At 44.6% G+C, this 21,107-nt stretch overlaps 1 protein-coding gene across 4 annotated transcripts in view; it reads left to right on the top strand.

Annotated features, from left to right (window-relative positions):
* Positions 1 to 21,107, top strand: part of CC2D2A (coiled-coil and C2 domain containing 2A) — a 135,773-nt gene that overhangs the window by 41,146 nt on the left and 73,520 nt on the right. For all 4 annotated transcript variants that reach the window (XR_009351318.1, XM_059165192.1, XM_059165195.1 and 1 more), the window contains 6 exons: positions 2,037 to 2,199; positions 5,874 to 6,010; positions 6,631 to 6,762; positions 13,235 to 13,444; positions 14,388 to 14,494; positions 20,098 to 20,238. Coding sequence is in view for 3 of the 4 variants with exons in the window: in XM_059165192.1 (XP_059021175.1) it covers positions 2,037 to 2,199; positions 5,874 to 6,010; positions 6,631 to 6,762; positions 13,235 to 13,444; positions 14,388 to 14,494; positions 20,098 to 20,238 (890 nt within the window). In the remaining variant the exon portion in view is untranslated. The remainder of the gene's footprint in view (positions 1 to 2,036; positions 2,200 to 5,873; positions 6,011 to 6,630; positions 6,763 to 13,234; positions 13,445 to 14,387; positions 14,495 to 20,097; positions 20,239 to 21,107) is intronic.

Below are 21,107 nucleotides of genomic sequence, written 5' to 3'. Positions count from 1 at the left end.
GATATGACACATAAGCACAAAAAACAAAATCAAAATGTAATTTTTTAGCTAGGTTTATGGAAGCTTGAGAGTACATCAGCTTATTTGATCGTCATTGTTTTACAAGCCAATATTCAGCTTGTTCTGACTCCAGAGGTTCTCGTGAGGTTGTAGGCAAGGCGGCCAAGGATGCAGTCATCTGAAAGCTTGACTGGGTTGGGGGGGTTTTCTTCCAAGGTGGCTTACCCTCCTGCCTGGCAGGTGCTGGGTTTTGGCAGGGGGCTCAGTTCAGACCTCCCCACAAGGCTGCTTGAGCATCTCCTGACATGACAGCTGATTTCCCCTAAAGCAAGTGATCCAAAAGAAAGCAAGGACAAAGCCACGGTGCCTTTCCTGACCTGGAGTCAGAAGCTACATACCAGCACTCATATCCCACTCATTGGAAGTGAGTCACTAAGTGAGGCCCCCACAGAAAGTCGGGAGAACCAGGGTCTGCTTTTGGAAGGCAGAGCTATCAACAAATCTGTAGGCATTGAAACTGAGACATGAGACATGACGTGTTTCAACAAGCCACCTCTCTTCCCTTTTGCATGCTTTTCCCCTGGAAGCTCTGTGTTCCTAAACCTGCCCTTTGAAATCATGCCCTCCTGTGAAGCCCCTTCCCTGTACTCCATCCCTCTGTCTGCTCAGACCCTCTTCCGGTACTTTTATACTCAAAGTGGATTTAGTCTTTCTGGCAGAGGTTTTAGATCCTGTGTAGCTCTCCACCTCTGTCTGTAATTTTTCTCCGTCTGTCTCTGCTTACCACAAAACCAAAAGGAGGATTAAGCAAGGAAAAAAAAAAAAATCACACACTGAAATGAGGGCACTTTTCTTTTTTTCCTTTTTTGAAGTTTTTGGCATTCTGTGTTCTCAGATTGTGCCAGGAGCTTGGCTACCCCATAGATTTACTTCCCCTTCTCATTGTTTGGTTTATTTGGGAGGAAATAGGAAAAGGCAGGTAGCAAGGTTATCACCTGTGCAGATTTCCCTGGAATTTTAAAGGCTGTTCCTTCTAAATGGGCACCAGTCTTTAATTAAGAAGGAGGAGGAGGAAAAAATGGAGGAAGAAGAGGGGAAGGAGGAGGAGGAGGGGAAGAAGAAGAAGAAAAGTAAGGAGACAGAAAGGAAGAAAGAAAAGGAGAAAAAGATCGGGAAATACTCAATTGACATGCTACAGCTAGCATTTGTGATGGCAGACCCACCGCTTAGAATCTTTTCGTGCGTCCAGTAACTCTATCCTCACAAAACCCTAAGAGGTAAGCTTTGTTAATGTCCCCGTCCTGTCGTGGAGAAAACCAAGGATTAGAACGGCTGGTAAGGGGCGCCTGGGTGGCTCAGTGGGTTAAGCTGCTGCCTTAGGCTCAGGTCATGATCTCAGGGTCCTGGGATCGAGCCCCGCATTGGGCTCTCTGCTCAGCAGGGAGCCTGCTTCCTCCTCTCTCTCTGCCTGCCTCTCTGCCTACTTGGGATCTCTGTCTGTCGGATAAATAAATAAAATCTTAAAAAAATAAATTAAATAAATTAAAAAAAAATAAAAGAACGGCTGGTAAGTTCCCCACCATCCCACAGGCAATGCGGGTGGGGCTGGGCTGCAGGTGTATACACCGCGCAGAGTGTGGACACTGCTTACAGCGTCTTGCCCTGGGGTCAGTGCCGGGGGAAGGTTAACGTACCACGTAACTTCTGAGCCCAAGGACTTGAAGTACATGCGGAAGAATACACACCCTTAGAGTCCAGAGTTGCTAAGATTTCGATTGCTTTGCCCAGCATCTCTCTTCTGACTTCAGCCTATTCTGGTTTTGACATTTTCCAACCACGTGGAAGAGTGAAAAACAAAGAAAACCCGCTTGGGGAGCATGAAAGGCCATCGAGTTTTACCCTTGCTTTTAAAAAAAGAATACAAGAAAAAGATCGCTATCTTGTAAGATACGTTGTTGGATGAGTTTAATGCCCTTGTTTTTCTAAGTAGACGTATAATCACAGCACAGTTTTTCTTGCTGTTTATTGTAATGCAGGACGAGGAAGAGCTGCTCAGTGCCAAGGATGAGGAGCATTTTCTGTTGGGCTTAGACCACGCAGCTGAGGATTTCATAGCCGTCAGACCCGCAGAGTATGAAAGCGTCCACGTTCGACTGCAGATGGAAAGAGAACTCCTCTTCGTACCCAGCAGGGTGACAGGTACTTGCGCTTTTTGCCTTCCTGCTCGCTTCGGGCATCTTCATTTTCCTTCACGTGAAATACGGCTGGTGTCTGAGGATAAAGAACTTGAGCAAATGCCCATTGAACATTCACTCACTGATGGACTAGCCCGAGAAACACCAGGGTGTTTTGAGGGGTCCCCTCATCAAACTGGCGACCAGTTCTGGGGGCAGAGAGTCTGAGAGAGTCTGAGACTCAGGCTGAGAGAAGGAGAATCTCTCTGTTTCATCCTCTACTCCCTCTCAACCCTGCTAGAACACTTACGTGACCAGATTTGGAGAGGGGGGTGGTTCCCTACACCAACCAATTCTCCAAACCTAGCTGGATATCCTACAGTTCAGCTCTGACACTTATACCTGGAGTCAGCACAGACCCCACAAGTTAAGGACTCCTTCCCGCAAGACTGCCTTCTGCTTAGACACCAATCACAAGTAGTGAGTCCCCACATTACCCATACTTTTATTTGATTTTGCCACAAATTGGAGGTTCCATGCCTCGGGTTTGATAATTTGTTCTAACAGTGCATAGTAGTCAGAGAAACACTTACATTTACTCACTTATCATATAATAAAAGATATGTGGGCACCTGGGTGACTTCGTTGGTTAAGCACCTGCCTTCGACTTAGGTCATGATCTCGGGGTCCTGGGATTGAGCCCCATGTTGCTCAGCGGGGAGTCTGGTTCTCCCTCTCCCTCTGCCTGCCATTTCCCCTGCTTGTGTTCTCTCTTGCTCTCAAATAAATTTTAAAAATCTTAAAAAAAGAAAAAACAAAACAAAAAAACAATGGTATGAGAGAGAACAGAGATGAAGAGAGTCATAGGACACGGCATGTGAGAAGGATCATGGAGCCTCCATCCCCTCTCCAGGGTCCCTTCCCTTCCAGCCCCACCATGTGTTCATTGACTAGGAAGTTCTCCAAACCCCTACAGCTAGAATTTTTATGGAGGCTTCTTATGTCCAGAGGAGAGACCAAGTCAGGGCCACTGGTGATTAATGAACCCTGTAGTTCCTGTCCTCTCCCAGAGGTGGGGATAGAGAGCAGCACTGGCTGAAAGCCCCAACCCTCTCCTCACTTGGCTGGTTCCCCTGTCTTCGGGCACCACCCTGAGACTATCCTGGAGCCTCCAGCCACCAGGCATCTCATTCACACGCAAGAGGACATGATCATATCAGAGATTCTGAGGGAGGTACGAAGCAGATTGGCTGAGGTTCCTCACCTCAGGGACAATGGCCGGGGTACATGAGCAGGGACCATCCAGTTAACTCCTCGTGACTGCCCCCTGCTTCGTTTCTGCACTGGGTTTCCCTTTGTTCTTTTTTCCCCTGGAATTTTCTTTCCTCCCAAGAGTACCTGAGGGACCTCCCCAGTTAGTTAGCTGATAGTTCAAGCTTAAAATGGGAGTCCCCCAGGAGAGCCTCTCAGGCTGAGAAGGGGGGCTGCACTCACCTTACCTGGGATTTGGATCTCTTTTCATTTGTCGTGTTCTGAGTTCCAGTTAAATGCCAAGCCAAGGATAAATTATTGTTCCATTTTGATAGGTCATTTTGAATCGTGTATGGTCCAAAGTACTGGGATTTGTTGGACATCTCAGATTTCCTTTTAAAGTAGGTAGCTGGGAAATGTGCCCAGAGGTTACAACTTTGCCAAAACAATAATAGTGAATGCATTCCATGCCCTTCCTCCGCCAGGTTCCTTTCTAAGTACTTGTGTATAAACTCACCTGGCTCCACACCAGAGCTAGACAAGGGTTCTTTCTTACACCCATTTTACAGATGAAAAAGCGGAAGCCCAGAGAAGTTAGGGAACTAGTCTGAGACCACAAAGCTAGTGACGGGAGGGAAGGCAGGTCTCTGACCTGGGAAGCCAGCTACGAAAGCCACACACTAGGCACAATGTGTCCTGATGCTCCTTGGGGGTTTGGAGAAATGCATGGGCCAAGGAGGAGTGCCGTCTCTTTGTGTTTGTGCTCAGAGGACTCCCTGCCACGCCTGTCCCTGGAGTCCCCCTGGGCTGGAAGGGGAGGTTAGACGCCAGGGGCTGGCTCAGCCCAGGGTCGGGGGTGGGAGAGGAGTATGGGGAAGAGGCTGTGGGTGCACCAGCGGCACCTGGCACCAGCTCTGAGTGGGGAATCTGAGCTCCAGTCCGGAGGGGAGGCAACCCCTGGCCTAGCAAACAGGAGGTGGGGGAACCACACTGCCCCAGCTCCTCCTCCTTGAGGAATGACCTCCTCCATTTTCAGTGCCTCACCAGAAAACAGGAGGAATTGAAACGATCCTACGACATGACTCCAGGTGTTTCTTCTTCCTTTGAGCACTGAGGAAATTGCTTCAGTGAAGCCCTTGTGCTGTGACCAGCACATAGCAGGGGACCAAGAGTAATAATGTTTTTGTCACTGGGTCCATTCTTGTCACTGCTTGGAGAATGGTTGACAAAGCAGAGTGCATTCACCCCAGGGACGTGGGAAGCAAATATCGGGGCTTCTGTTGGCACATATTTTTAATCTCAACCTTCCCTGATTTAACTTTGTGTGTATGATAGCATATCCACGAACAGTAAGCATACATAGAGTGAGAGTAGGCAGAAGCGTTTCCAGGAAAACCTTCGAAGACCGCTGGGTTGGCGCCGGGCAGCTGCCTAGCCATGTGAATGGAGGGCTGGGAGCAGACCCCCATGTTTGCTCAGGTTTGCCCCCGTTGTCTCAGGACTCCGAGGTCGCTTTTTCCAAGAACACTGGCATTAGCTGTTTTGCGTGGGTGAGTTTGGGAAGCAGAGTGTGCAAAGGGCCTCATACAGGAAAATTAGCAGATTCGGGGATTTGGCAAGATTCAGAGTGAGATAATTATAAACAAGAGACTCTCCACCTTTTCCTCATTAACTCCCAAATTACCTCCGGACACTCACAGGTCCCCTGGCTTCTTCTCTTATTTTCTCCTCTGGCTTACTCTGCCCACGCAGGCCCAGGGATCTTTCCAGAACTGAAAATCTGCTAGGTCACTCCCCGGGTATAGCCTTCAGGGGTCCATCTCCTGACCAAAACTCAAGCTGCTGATGAGTAGAAGGGCCCTCCATCCGCCCTGCCCCTGCTCGCCCCTCCCCACAGTGCCCAGTGTTACCCCACTCTTTGGGCCACACCATGCCCTTGGGGGATAGGGGGTACACTACCCCAGGCTCCATCCCTCTCAACCTTCACGAGTTGGTGCAAATTGCAAGGCCTCCTGAGAAAAGCCTCCCTCCCTGCTCTGTCTCCTTTATCCTCTTTTTAAGTTTTTAACTTACGCAGCATTTTCTCTTATTTTACCTCCTTTAATTCTCCCGAGAACCCAGGAAATAGATATAATCATCCCTTCTGTACAGAAGGAAAGGTTCCAAGCCAGGCCTGGCCCAGGTGCTTTGGGCAGGCGAGCAAGCCAAGCAGGGCCTTGGATGTGAGCACCGCCCTCCCCACAGCAGGCCCCGCTGGTGAGCAAGGCGCGGAGTCCTGTCACCATTCCAGAGCATGCTATGACAGGGGAACATGTTCCTCTTGTCCTGGGCCCTTGAGAATTAAGATGGGGCCTTTGTGGCTTCCAGGAATACAGATGCAATTTCCAGTGTGGTTTGAAATGTGTAGGCTGGCACTAATGTTGCGGTGTTTGTTTATGTACTCTCTAGTGCCTACGTATAAAAAGCTTCCCGAGAATGTGCAGCCCAGATTTCTGGAAGACGAAGGCCTTTATATTGGGGCAAGACCGGAGGTGCCGCGTGCCTGTCAGAACACCATGGAGAACAGGCTGCTGACGCAGGAGCCCGTAAGCCGCCCCGTCCCACCTGTAGCCCCCGGGCGTCTCCCGGGTCAGAGCGGCTTCTCACCCTCCCGGGCCGCCACCACACCCTCATGCTCATGCCCTCCTGTCTACAGACAATGGCACAATTTTTTTTTTTTTTTTTCAATTTGTCTCTTAACACGTTTGGTGATCCTCAGACCACACACACTCCCTCCCTGCCCAAAACGCCCATCATCTACTGGCCGGGCTTGGGATTCTCCTGCTGAGTCAGATGTCGGTGACTTTTGCACAATGGACAATGTTTCATTCTCCACAGATTGAACGTTCACAATTGTTTTTCTCCTATGGTTTTTTCCTGTCATTTCTAATGACTAGAAAATACTTTTTTGAGCACTCCTATAAGCTTTTTGTGATGGTTTTGTTGGAGGGGAGTGAGGATTATATCCTCAATTAGTTGTGCAGGGGTGTTAGGGAAGACTCAGTTGCTAATGGAAATGAGGCTTTTAAAGACCTAGTCGGGACAGAGGAAGGTGCATGAAATGTGTATGTCGACCCAGAGTTTTCTGGCAGCTGTCATTTATTTTGTAAACCGTTTTCTCTCCAGTTAAAAGAAAATGGTGGTCTTGCCTCTGTTTGATCTGCAGGGAAGGAAGTGGTTTGGAGATGATGGGAGAATTCTGGCACTGCCCAACCCCACCAAGGCGTTTCCTTCCAGACCACCAGTGCTGACACAGGCGCAAGACATTAAGGCAGAACTTGAAACACTGTATAAAAAGGTAAGCCCAACTAACTCCTCATTTTCAGTACATGAAGGTGCTTCCCAGTGCTTTGCTCTTCCAGTAGCTTGGGGTACCAAATTCATAACATTCTACCTTGGTGGTTGTTTTAAGTTCACTACCTTACACACAAGGAACAAACAGCAGGTGTGTTATGTAAGAGCCAGTCTGCTCTGCTCACCTAATCCTTTCTTTTATTTATTTATGTATTTGTTTGTTTGTTTATTTATTTATTTGACAGAGAGACACACAGGGAGAGAGGGAACACAAGCAGGGGGAGTGGGAGAGGGAGAAGCAGGCTTCCCACCAAGCAAGGAGCCCTATGGGGGCTTGATCCCAGGACCGGGAGATCATGACCTGAGTGGAAGGCAGAGGCTTTAACTCACTGAGCCACCCAGGTCCCCCTCTCACCTAATCCTTTCTTAAACAAGGACTGCATTCCCACATAGAATGACTAAGTTAGTGACTTTATTTGCACCAAGCGAGCCGACCTTATTTTTCTCTTTTTTCTCTGCCATCTCACCGATGCTGCAGGATTATTTGCCACTCAATGTCTCTTTATTATTTAACTGGAGATTTTCTCTTTTTTCTTTAAGATTTATTGATTTATTTTGAGAGAGAGAGAGAGCACCATCAGGGGGAGGGGCAGAGGGAAAGGAAGTGAGAGGATCTTAAGCAGACTCCGCACTGAGCGTGGAGCCCAGGGGGCTCAGTCCCACAACCCTGAGATCATGACCTGAGCCGAAATCAAGAGTCTGCTGTTTAACCGACAGAGCCATCCAGGTTCCCCCAACTGGAGATTTTCTATCCTTGAAAATCCTTTTTACTGTGTTTTCCTAAGGTCTGGTACCAAACTACCTGCTGTAAGTCCAGGCACTAACACTCATAAGGCAAACTCTGTGTTGTAAACTGTCTGTGTTGCAATTTCTTCATCTGTAAAATGGACATAATAATAGCACCTACCTCCTGGGATAGTTGTGCAGATGGGTGAAGATCGTACATTCGAGAGCTTGGAACCGAGCTCAGTAGGTGCCAACTAGTGTTCAACAGACACAGTTGCCTGCCTTAGTGTTTAATTATATTGCTTTTCCTTTCCTGAGCTGCTGAGAAAAGATCACCTCCTTCTGAAACCCAGAAAATTTTATATTTGTAGTATTTCAACAGGGATAAAGTGAAACAGAATGAGGGGATTTAATGATCATTCTGGAAAGCAGGCTGCCCAACAGAGAAAACACAGGTGCAAGTTGGAGCATCTGAGCTGTCCTGTCAACAACTACTGTGCAACTTTGGGAGGGTCCCTTTACCTTTGTGCCCATTTCCTGGGTTGAAAAATAGGAACAATAATAATCTTCTCTGCCTCAGAGGAGCATTGTGGTTATTAAGGTGATGTCACTGTATCCCACTTTTTCTTAAATTGTGAATTTCTATGAAATTTTGTTATTACAGACAAGTATTAATGAGTGCTACTTTGGGGCACCTGGGTGGCTCAGTCAGTTATGCGACTGCCTTCGGCTCAGGTTGTCATCCAAGGGTCCTGGGATCAAGTCCCACATCGGGCTCCCTGCTAGTGGGAAGCCTGCTTCTCCCTCTTCCACTCCCACTGCTTGTGTTCTCTCTCTCACTGTGTCTCTCTCTGTCAAATAAATAAAATGTTAAAAAAAAAAAAAGTGGCTACTTTGTGCAGAAACGTGATCATGGGAGTAGATGATCACAAAACAAGCATAAACCCAAGTCACAGTCCATGAGGGATTTGTCATTTGTTTGCTTACACGACAGACACATGATATAATTAGTGATTAAGACAATCATCCCCTTGTGCACATATCCAGTAGTACATCAGTCTTCCTTCACCTTCCATCTGGTTCAGCAGGATACACTGATATAATGAGGCACTAAATTATGAGTTGCAGTGAGAAAACAGAAGAGTAAGTGCTATGTTGAGTTGGGTATTAAGAGAGCCAATTAATCTTATCTGTCTGCTTCAGAAGTTGTGAGCTAGTTGGGAAATGCATGGGGGTCATAGAGGGATGCAGAGATCAGACTCCCTAAGGGTAAAACCGGACAGCAGAAGGCTACTGGAATGCAAGACCAGATGAGCTTCCTGCTTCAAATCCCATGAATTCTGCTCCCGTTCAGCACAGCCCTGGTGAGTTCACCATGAGGAGTGCCTAGGAGAACACGCGGGGCCAGTAAGCAGGTTCTCAGGAGAGAGCTAATAAGGGACAGCAGAGAACCCGGACCAATGGCTGTTGGGCTCCAGCTGGCTCTCTAGTCATAGTCTTCTAGTCTAGTCTTCCTTCTCTCTGGGGAGGGAGCCAGGAGGATGAGACAGGGTGGTTTTCTCCCAATACCTGTGAGAGGAGAGATCTTCCCATCTTGGGTACAGAAATGAGGAAGGAGAGAAGGAGAATGTCCCGCTCAGTGAGCTGGTCATCTAGCATCACAGAGCAAAAAAATTAAGAGAGAAAAGCCAAAGGGACTAGAGACTCCCAAGGTCATTTCCCAGAGGGTCAGGCTTTGGATCTAGCAAAGTGGGAAGAATATATCTGAGTGTGTGGGAAGGATACAGAAGGGTTTAAATTAGAGGAAGGGGATATTATTCTCTTTGCATGTTCCCCCTTTCCACATGACCTATTCCATTCCCTGTGGACTTACACGCCTCAGTCTTTTTTGGGGAATGTGGTTGTGGAACCTTCCAGTGATTCAAAACATAATGCATCTCTTTTTGGATTAGTTTTTTCACAATTTTATTTCTTTACTAACTTTTACATTTTCCTACATTTATTCAGATCTGTCCAATGTCAAAACCCATGTTTTTTCCACTGTTCCATGTAAGAGGCTTGCCTTTAAGAAAAAAATATTAAATGCATACCATCTGGGAGTTTTGACATGATGCAGGAACACAGAAGGTGATAAACGGGCGAGAGGGCTTCGCTGATAGCTTATTAACGCACCCCCCCCACTACCCCCCACTAGCCTGTAAATGACTAAAAGCAAAGAGGGGGTTTTCTTCTTCTTTTAACCATAGCACGGAGTAGGAGGCTGGCACATAGAGACACCTCAATCAAAGTACAAACTGAATGTTATTCAAATGATTCAGCTGAGTTGAATGTCTCTAGAAGAAACTCCTTGCTTATTCCTCTCTTCAGTGGTCTCTCCTGCAGAACAGTGGCTTTCCTGGGCTCTGGCGTAACCCTGGCATCCCAGTGACAGAAAACCAAGTTAGTGTTCTGGATCAGGAGTTGGTGATTCCCTGGGCCATTAATGCTGAATTTATGCCTCAGAGCTCTCAGGCCCAAAGCTAACCAAGCAGGACTGACCAAACCCCTCCCTCATCAGTAGTTCGTTAAAGTAGAATATTCTACTCTTCCGAGTTTAAGATCTTTGTGAGAGACCATTAAAAATAGAGAAATAGAAAAAGAGAGTCCATATCATGCAAAGAACAAAGTTAGACATCCAATGAGAAAGAATGCAATTGAATACTTCTTAAGAAGGAACTATTCCAAAACTTAAAAAATTAAAATGCCAAGGGATCATTGAACATCAGACATAAACAATATAAAATGCAGTTCACCTAATCCTGATGTCAAAGTAGCATCAGGGTTGTTGAAAGCAATCCCAGTAGCTTCCCTCCTGCCTCCCTTCCTGCCTCCTCCGCTCCTTCCTTCCTTCCGCATTTCCTTCCTTCCTTCTTTTATTTTTATTCTTCCCATCCTTAACGGAAAATCCACTATATTCTCAGTTGTCCTAAGCTCAGAGAATATAGAGGTAGCAATATTCAAACATGGCCTTAGACTGTCCCTAGTATCCGGGTAGACAGAAATGTCAAGTGTTGCAAATTCTGTCAGGGGGAACCTGGCTGGCTCAGTCTATAGAGCCTGTGACTCTTGATCTCAAGGTCATGAGTTTGAGCACCACGATGGGCACAGAGTCTACATTTTTTAAAAAATTAAAGATTCTGTGATTGGAAGTTGGCATGACATTCCTGGGAGGCATATGTGTAGGAGCCTCCCCTTCACGAAACTGCCTGCCATTTTGAGGAATTTACCGACCCCAACCTCCTTGTTAATTACCACTTGGTAAGGTTACCTCTTCCCTCTTCACCATTCTCACCGATGTTACACAGAGCACTGGTCACCTACTATGTTATAAGCACTGCATGAACCAGCACTCTTTGGTTTGCAAATGATAAAAACTAAAGCAAATCAGCTTAAGTAAAGAGAGAATTTGGTGGTCCGTAAAACTGGGAAGGATCTGGAGATAAATCATAAAAATGAAGCAGGGACTTTGGGAACCAGGAATTTGGTGGCTGTCTCTTTCTCTGCCTCTCTTTTCCCTGGTTCTCCTTGAATGTTGACTAGTTTCATTCCCTCTGATGCTGACAGACCTGGATTCTCCATGTGTTAGGAGACATGACCCTTGATAATCTAAGCTTAACAACACCAGGGGAAAGGGCTTTATCTTTTTCTCCTAGATTCACCTTATCCATAGCAAAGACAAGCTGGTCAATTATAAGTGAGACTTGTGACCCTCACCTCATGCCCAGAAGATGGGAATGAGAAAGCTTCCAGAGAGGACCAGAACAACAGCCACAGATTCTATAGCAGGCTCTGGACTGGATTTAGACTCTGTTCCTGTTATTTTCCCAGGGCAAATATAGAGACTTGCATGTTAATCCCAGCAATGATTATTCTTTCTCTGTATCACTCTTATTTTTTTAATTTTTTAAAGATTATTTATTTTTTAGCGAGAATACGTGAGCAAGGGGAGGAATGGAGGGAGAGGGAGAGAGAAGAGAGAGAAGCAGACTCCCTGCTGAGCACAGAACCCAATCAGGGGCTTGATCCCAGGATCCCAAGATCACAACCTGAGCCAAAACCAAGTGTCGGTCGCTCAACTGACTAAGCCACCCAGGCACCCCTTTATAGCTTTTAAATTTCTTTCTCCATTGGCATGCATCTCCACACATGCCAAGACCATCAGCAGATAATCCATTTGCATCACCTCTGGTAGTTTTGGGTTTGGGTTTTCAATTGAAAAATGAAGAATCAAATCAATTTCAAGATTAAAATAATATGTTCTATAAATATCATTTATTCTTAGAAGAAATTATTTCCACTATTTTCACGATCATTCTCAGTATATAGTCAAAGAAAATAAATTTAACAAAAAGAGAAACAAGGAACCGTCTTTATCTCTTATAGGAAGAGAGTTAGGCTCTTTTGAGCAGTCTAGCCCAGTGACTACGACAGTCCTGGAAGCTTTTTTTATGTGGTTGAGCTGAGCCTAAGGCAGAGACCACCAGCAATCACTTGACCATGGGCTAATGCAGATGTGGGGAAGGGGAAATGAAGTACAGGTGCCTTGGGTAACATTTCAGGTAAATTGGACCACACTACCTACATTACTTACTCATACCAAGAAGAGTACAGGATGGAACCTGAGAGCCACACCCTGAATGACCTTATAACTCTGGAACCCCATGGCAAGAGGAAAGGCAAGAACCAGCAGGAGCAGAGCAATTAGAAAGGAATTTTCTATTAAGTCTATAGAATGCTGTTGAGTTGTACAGGTCTTTGTGAGGTAGAAATTTTTTAATTAATCTCAGAAGTCTGGGTGATTATAAAACACATAGTGTCCACTTGCAGATGAAAAACTTCTAACATAGGGCACCTGGGTGGCTCAGTTGGTTATATGTCCAACTCTTGATTTTGGCTCAGGTCATGATGTCAGGGTCATGGGATTGAGCCCTGTGGGGATGCTGGGCGTGGAGCCTGCTTGGAATTCTGTCCTTCTCCTTCTTCTCAACCCCAATCCCCACTCACTCTCTCTTAAAAACAAAAAAATAAAATAAAATAAGCTTCTAACACCAATGTGGGTTATAACTGAATACTGTTATCCGGACGAAAGAGAAAAGAAATTATGCCCTCCATTGTGGCAGTCTGAAGTATAAGGATATTAATGATCAGAACTGGAGCTTTTATAAGACATGAAATAACAGTGGAATATGATCCTAGCAGAGATGGTCTTCCCTCCCTATAAATGGAAATGGAGACTCAACTCAGCATATTCTGGAAGGAGCTGAGATAGAGTCAGTCCATTCTATTCAAGACTACCATTTGTAAACACATCCTGGTTTTAACAAGGACATTTTTTTAAGCAAAAAATCTCTTGGTCCTCTCATCAAAGACAGATTGAATGTCATAGGAGAAGACACATTATTGTATTAAAGTAAATGAAGATACACTGTGTTGAAGTCCCCCAGGAAATCATAAGTTCTAAGTATACATTAATAGTCTACTGATCTCGGGGAAGGTGTGAAAAATGAAACAAAATGCCTAAAAAGAAATAAACTCATATATTCCCACTTGTGGGTCCTGGTACAACTGGCTGTTGTCCATTGCACATTAAATCATCATTATCCAGTGAGTGCTTTAATTGGGGTCCCCCCATACTCTGTTCTCTTTAACAGGCAGTAAAATATGTCCACAGGAGTCAACACATGATTGGATCTGGGGACCCCCCTGGAAATTTCCAACTGGACATTGATATTTCAGGGTTAATCTTCACTCATCATCCTTGTTTTAGCCGAGAGCATGTTTTGGCAGCCAAGCTGGCCCAACTATACGACCAGTACCTTGCAAGACAGCAGAGAAACAAGGCAAAATTCCTCGCTGATAAGGTACATTCTTCCGTTCTTACTGTTGATGGGTTTGGTGCTTCTGATGAGCCCAAGCAACAAAAACACCAGCCTGCAGCAAATGTTCATGCACCCTGAAGGGGCCTATGATGGATGATAGATTGTTCTATCTGGAAGCAAACGGAAGGCTATGAAAATGTACATTTCACGTGTGCAAATTCAGTGGCTCACACTTGGCTTAAGGAGAAAGGTTTGTGCAAACGGTGCAAGTAGTGTCACCTGCAAGGGAGTGTGGGCTTTTAATGGAAGATACGTAGCTGTGTCTTGCTTGCATGACCTCAGATGCTGAGCCTATGCATGGCTTGAGAATCTCTCTGTCCTCAGAGGCGTTCTCATCTTGACGTGTAATTTGCTATAATGTGGTACCCAAACACGAGTCAGTTGTCTCCAATGATGCTCAAAGAAATGGCACTAACTTCCAATGTGACACCATCCCATGGGATTTTCTTGAGTAATTTTGACTGTGGGCAATTTTAGTCCCACACCCTGACTTTAAAACCTACCGGCCCAAACAAGGGATAATGCCACATTGCCTCTTTTTGAGTCTACAGGTTTATGATCTGTTCCCAAAATATCCCTGTATATCCAGGACCCAGAAAGAGCCACTGTTAGCCTTGAGAGAAACCGTATTTCCGAGACACACACATAAAAGCAACACGTATCATGAGCAATGTAATTATCTGGGCTATAGAACAGGGGAGGACATACCCTGTCCTTTTGTCATTCCTTTTCTTTTTTAAGAGTAGAAGAAAGAGCTCTCTGTCAGAGTTCGTTGAGGTTAAAGTGTGGGAAGAGCTGAATGCTTGAACATCCATTCACAGCTTTGCTGGCATCATTTTGCCCTGGCAAGGTGGGTGGTTCAAGGCACATAATTTGCAGTAGGTGGTAGTCTCTAACTTAAAACCTGTATCCATATTTTTTTAAGCTTCAAGCTCTAAGAAATGCAGTTCAGACAGGAATGAATCCAGCAAAGCCTCATAAATCTCTTGATACAACCCAAAAAGCCATCAATGAGTATAAATCTGAAATTCGGTGAGTAAAGTCTGTAATTGTAACTTCTACTTTTTTTGTTTCTGTTAGATGTATCCTCATTGAAAGCTTCTTTTCAGTTTTTCCAAATGCGTTGAATACATGAGAAATTAAGCCATATGAAGTACTGAGGTAGATCCATCCTTTTAACACCAAATTTGAAGTCCAAGAAAAGAATGAGGTTGTAAGATATTGTAACCTACTCTGCTCCTGTAAACAAACATTGCGAAAGCCACCACTTTATTTATTTTTTTTAAGATTTTATTAAATAACAGAGTGAGAAGAGAGAGAGCACAAGCAGGGGGAGTGGGAGAGGGAGAAGCAGACTCCCCACTGAGCAGGGAGCGTGATGTGGGGCTCGATCCTAGGACCCTGAGACCATGACCTGAGCTGAAGGCAGACGCTTAGCCAACTGAGCCACCCAGGCACCCGTACAGACACCAGTTTAGAGGGCATCCTGACCATAGGCTAGCAAAGTGGGAAATGCCTGTAAGCTGGGACCCAGAAAATTCTGTTTCCGGTGGGTGTACTCTAAGAGTTACAAGCATGTGTGCACATGGAGGACATTTAGTGTATAAGGAATTCACAGCATCATTTACAAAATTGAGGAGGTGCTGGGAATGACCCCATACCAGAATGACCACATCTGATAGTCTTACACTGAACATCTGTAGCTCAGTTAAATTGACTGAGTTAGATCTGCGTGTACAAATATGGAGAAAGGAATGTTGAATGAGAACATCCAGGTGTAAGAGGGATTCTCGCCGTGTGAGACAGCTCATAAACCCTAAAGAATACCCAACACAGGGGCACCTGGGTGGCTCAGTTGGTTGGGCAACTGCCTTCGGCTCAGGTCATGATCCTACAGTCCCAGGATCAAGTCCCGCATCAGGCTCCCAGCAACATGGGGAGTCTGCTTCTCCCTCTGACCTTCTCCCCTCTCATGCTCTCTCACTCTCTCTCTCAAATAAATAAAATCTTAAAAAAAAAAAAAAAAAAAAAAAAAAGAATACCCAACACAACACTTGTCTGTTGTAGGTACACACATGTGTGGTACAGACGGAAAAGGCACACATGCCAGTTACAGGGAGGGAGAGAAGGGAATGTAGTCCAAGAGGTCTTCAAATGCAGCTATAACATTTGAGACATGACTAAAAGCCCTGAGTAAATGTGACCAAATGTGTACAAGTGTCCTAATGATTTATGACATGGACTTCTCTATTTCTTAGAATTTTTCATAATTAAAATTCAGAAGTTAAAACCCTGATTGTTGCCAAACAATAAGGAAATAACCTAATATAGGAGGTATCCTCTGGAATCCCATATGTTGGGGGAAATCATGGTAGCAGATTGTTGCTAGTTCTTCCACATGTGTAGTCACCTATGTGTGTGAACACTCACACTTATATACACAGATGCATTCGTGTGTATATATTTATTTAAGGAATCATACTGCATTTACAATCTCACAACTGGCTTTTCTATGTAAAAATACCTCTCAAACCTTTGCCTTTTATACTATATCTAGTTCTGCATTATTATTTATTTTTAAAGTTTTTTTTTTCGGATTTTATTTATTTATTTGACACAGAGAGAGAGAGAGATCACAAGTAGGCAGAGAGACAGGCAAAGAGAGAGGGGGAAGCAGGCTCCCTGCTTAGCGGAGAACCCGATGCAGGGCTCGATCCCAGAACCCTAGAATCAGGACTTGAGCTGAAGGTAGAGTCCCAACCCACTGTGTCATCCAGGGGCCCTAAAGATTTATTTATTTTAGAGAGAGAGCATTTGCACAGGTGTGTGCCCACAAGCATGGGGCTGGGGGGCGCAGAGAGAGAGAATCGAAAGCAAACTCCCTGCTGAGTGTGAAGCCTGACCCGGGGCTCAATCCCAAGACCCTGAGATCACTACCTGAGTCCACACTAAGAGTCAGATGCTTAGCCAACTGCACCACCAAGGCAGCCCTGTATCATTATTCAATGGCTGACATTATAGAGATGTGATGTTCCCTGTTGATAGGCATTTGTATTATTCTTTTTTTTATTATAGAAACTGCACACTAATTGACATTCCTGTGTGCATGCGTATTTCCACAGAATGAATTCTTTGAACAGGAATTTATATATCAAGGACTTTCAATGTATATTTTTCTTTTTACAGTCTAGCCTGGAGTTGGAAATTCCTCGAGCAAAGTGGAAATTAGCAATGTTGAGATACTATCACCGTAAAAGTTGAAGAATATGTTTTAAAAGGCAAATTCTTATTTAGTCTTTTTTAAAAAGCCCACAATGCAGCCTCCTTGTGAAAATAATTTTTGCTTAAGCATACATTGGATAAGAAAAATGATAGGAAATTGTCGTGAATACAGTAGTGGTTTTATAGAACTCGTATTTATTCATCAGTATTTGAGAACTAGCAGAATTGTGTGAGAGATGGACAGACCATGCAGGGGGCCCTGCGGACCCCCCGGGCCCCCAGACCCAGGGCACTCTTTCCACTGCCCCTGGAGATGAACGCCTCTGCGATCCAGCATTTCTGGCCCAGTAAGAGAGTGGGTTCTAGCCTTTTCTTCACATTTCACTATTGTTCAAACAAATCTAAGCAGATGGCCTGTTCCTGGCTGTCCCCTCATGCGGGCCCTGACTGCCGCTGACCAGCATCCCTGAGAGGCCCCACTCGCTATGCACAGGGACCCTGGCAGGTGCAGCTCACCTTGGCCCCAAAACGTCAGTCATTCTCCATCTTATCTTCTGTCAATGGCCTCCTGACCTCATCGCTTGTCCTCTGACGGGAACCAGCCCTATACGGAAGGCAGCGTGGATGTTCATGCAAGATAGGGAAGCACCGCATTTAACTCTTTCTACTGGGTCTTCACCCTCAGACCTACTCAGGCTTGAACAAATAAAATATGACTCTAGATCCCCATCTGGCTGCCGCTTTCTCTCTGTTTTCCTTCACACCCAAACTTGTGGAAAACACGAGCTTTCTTGCTGCTCTCTTCCTTCGCCTCCCGTTCCCTCGACCCCATCCTCACTGGCCTACCCACCTTTCCTCGGAGGCTGATCTTGCCACAGGCCATGGGCGCCTCCGCCTTGCTAAGCCCCTCCTGCTACCGGGCCTCTTCACCATGAGAGATCCTGTCACCAGAGGGGCCTGGTGTGACATATTTCTTCCCTTCCCCTCCCTTCGCCACCCTCTCGTGGATGTCTGCCCCCCTCCCCTGCCCCTGTCCTTCCCACTGTCCTTGGTCTACGTATTCTCCTCTGCCCAGTGCCCCAAGGTTCAGAGTTCCTCCCAAGTGTTTCTTTTTGTTTTCTTTATTAATCTGCATTTCCTCCTGACATTTGAACCCAGTCCTGTGGTTGGAAAGAAAATCCAGAAGCCAGTGGCTCCCAGAATTTCACCTCTGGCTTGCAACTCCATTCCACACTCTGGACTCCATCTGTACCAGGTTTCAAAAAAGGGTTACCTGACTCCTTGAACACAACTGCCTTTTCCTTTCCTCTAGAGCCCTGACTACGATTTGTCATTAAATATTCTTCCATGATGCTTTCTTCTTTAGCTCAGATGTCAAATTTTTCTTGCCAAGTGTTCTTTTTTAGCATTTCTGAGAAACTATTTTGTCAGGTACTAAAAAAGCAAGTAGAAAGTATATCAGAAAGCCTTAAGGTGTCACATAACTCAGTAAAATAATATTACATTGAAGTTTTTCAAAGGGAGGCAGCATAAGAGAAGAATAGGCCACTTGATACTGACAGCTAACATTTGTGGGTCACTTACTGGATGTCAGGCACGGTTCTTGTATTAACACTTACTCCTCGCAACAGCCCTATGGAGTGCATTCCATTAGCACCCCAAGTTCACAGATGAGGCTTGGAGAAGTTAAGTTGTTTGCCCGAGGCCAGTAAAACCTACAGAGTCTGATTCCAACCTCCGTGCCCTTAAACACATGCCTTACTGATTTTCAAGAAGGACATTTTGGGGGTGCCTGGGTGGCTCCGACGGTTAAGCACCTGACTTCAGTTCAGGTCAAGAACTCAAGGTCCTGGGATCTAGCCCCTCCCTGGGCTCCCTGCTCAGCGGGAAGTCTGCGACTCCCTCTGCCCCTCCTTTCTGCTTGTGTGCCCTCACTCTCTCTCTCTCAGATAAATAAATAAAATTTTTTTAAAAAAAGAAGAAGAAGATGATGATGATGATGATGATGATGATGATGATGAAGGAGAATGTTTCTTAATTCATTGCTTTCTTGCTTCTGTGAGGTCTTCAGAGTCTCGAATCTTGGCCATCCAGCTGCTAACTGGCTGCCATCTCCCACCATCCTCTTTTTCTGGAGCCGGCAGCTGAATGATTAGAAACCTAGGCCTCTGTACCACCTCCACAGCTGAGTCATCACAAGTACACCCTCCAGACTCGGACCTTCCTTCTGGAGGTCAGGAGATGCTAATTAATGAGACCTTGCCTCTGTGGTTTCCAAGGGCACTCACGTTGTATGTCATCATTTATCAGTGTGTCTGACACCTGAGCTAAATGGTAAATTCCTTGAGGACAAAGACACCCTCAATCTCCTAGACATTTCTGAATCATCTGGAGAAACACCTGGTACTTGTTCAAGAAAAGAAAAATTGTCTAATTAAGTAATTAAAAACAGGGGCGCCTGGGTGGCTCAGTGGGTTAAAGCCTCTGCCTTCGGCTCAGGTCATGATCTCAGGGTCCTAAGATCGAGCCCTGCATCGGGCTCTCTGCTCAAGCAGGGAGCCTGCTTCCTCCTCTCTTTCTGCCTGCCTCTCTGCCTACTTGTGTTCTCTGTCAAATAAATAAAAATCTTTTTAAAAATTTTTTAAAAAGTAATTAATAACATAATAGAGTACATTTGGGTTCTGGATTTGACTATCATTCATAAGAGGGCTTAAAGTAAGGCATTAAATAATTTCCAGACACTTTAAATAATGGAAATAAACATGAAAGCGTTTCCAACAATCACCAACCATTTGGTGCCTCTTCAAATCAACCTGAAGTATTGTTAATCTGGTTAGAAAACTCTCCTAGGCAGGCAGTGACATTACCTCATCTCCTAAATGTAGAACTTGTGATTCGTGTTAACAGAGACAGACTACAGTATGTTTGTTGTTAACTAGGACAACAACATACTTCCCTAAGTGTACAATAGTTTAGTCCATGAGAATTGAGTTTACTGGGCTTCTTATTTTTACAATTTCAAAGATGGCTGTTTGCCTAAGGGTACATAGTATTAATAAGAACTTTAGAAGGTAATTTAGTTTAATTGAAGTGAGATTCACCTAGGGAAAACAAAACCAAATAACCTCTTGAAACACATTGGCCTCTTACTGTCTTCAAATTTCCATTCATATCGTCGGGTTTCCAGCACTTAAGAAGTATCATAGGTATCAAGTTAAATATACTATGCTATAGTTATTATAGTTTATTATATGTAGTTATTATAGTTATTAGTTTCTTCTTTCTATTTGCAAACCCATCTAAATAACTTTTTGTAAATTTTTTTAGTGTCTTTTGTTTATTGATATGTTAGTCACCATACGTCATTAGTTTTTGATGTGTATAAATAATAATAATAATATTCTGTCTTCTAGGCAAACAAGAAAACTACGTGACACTGAACAAGAAAAAGATCGAACATTGCTTAAAACCATCATAAAAGTTTGGAAGGAGATGAAATCCCTTCGAGAATTTCAGAGGTTTACGAATACACCCTTGAAACTTGTTCTGAGAAAGTACGCTTTTTTTTTAAGTTGTTTTATTGGGATATATATGCACAGAGAAAAATGCATAAAACATGGATACGGCTTAAAAAATAATTATGAATAAATAATTAACAAGTAATAATAACGACTAAGAAAACAAATAAATAGTGATGTAACCACTCCCCAGGTTAAGAAATGGGGCATTACCAGTACTTGGGGATATTACCAGCCCCCATGTTCCTAACCCCAGCTACTTCCCTCTCCCTCCCAGAAGTAACCATTTCCCAGATTTTTATGATCAGCATGTCCTTGTTTCCTTGTTTTTATCTGTGTGTAATTCCTAAGAAAAGATAGTTCACTATCCCCTATATGTGGCCTATCTACAGTCTTTAGTGTTTCTTCACAACTATGTGAGATCCATTTACTTATATCACATAGTTCGCTGGAGTTTATATATTTTCTTTGTTTATAATGCTTCATTATATGAATATAACAAAATTTGCCCATTTCATTGTTGACAGACGTTTGAGTTGCTTCTGTTTCTGAGCTTACAGACAGCACTTCTGTAGGGATCCTTCTGCATGTGTTTTAAGGTACATGCATCTAAGCTTCCCCCAAAATACACCTGGAAGTAACATTGTTGTGTCTTAGGGGATGTGCTTCTTTGATACCCACATGCCGAGGCCAGATACTTTTCTGGCGTGGTTGTGCCCACTTATACTCTGGCCAGTGTTCCTGTGGATCCCAATCACCAAAACCATCCATGTCCCCTGCTGTTGTCAAACATTACACTTTGCTTGACCTTATTTTTCCATTCAAGAATTGGCCATTTGGACTTCCTCTGTCTGTTCAAGGCTTCTGTTGAATTTTGGACTGAACTGGTTGTCTTTGTTTCCTTT

This window comes from Mustela lutreola, chromosome 1 (assembly GCF_030435805.1).
Source record: "Mustela lutreola isolate mMusLut2 chromosome 1, mMusLut2.pri, whole genome shotgun sequence".
Taxonomy (NCBI): domain Eukaryota; kingdom Metazoa; phylum Chordata; class Mammalia; order Carnivora; family Mustelidae; genus Mustela; species Mustela lutreola.
This window is presented reverse-complemented; position numbering and strand designations above follow the sequence as displayed.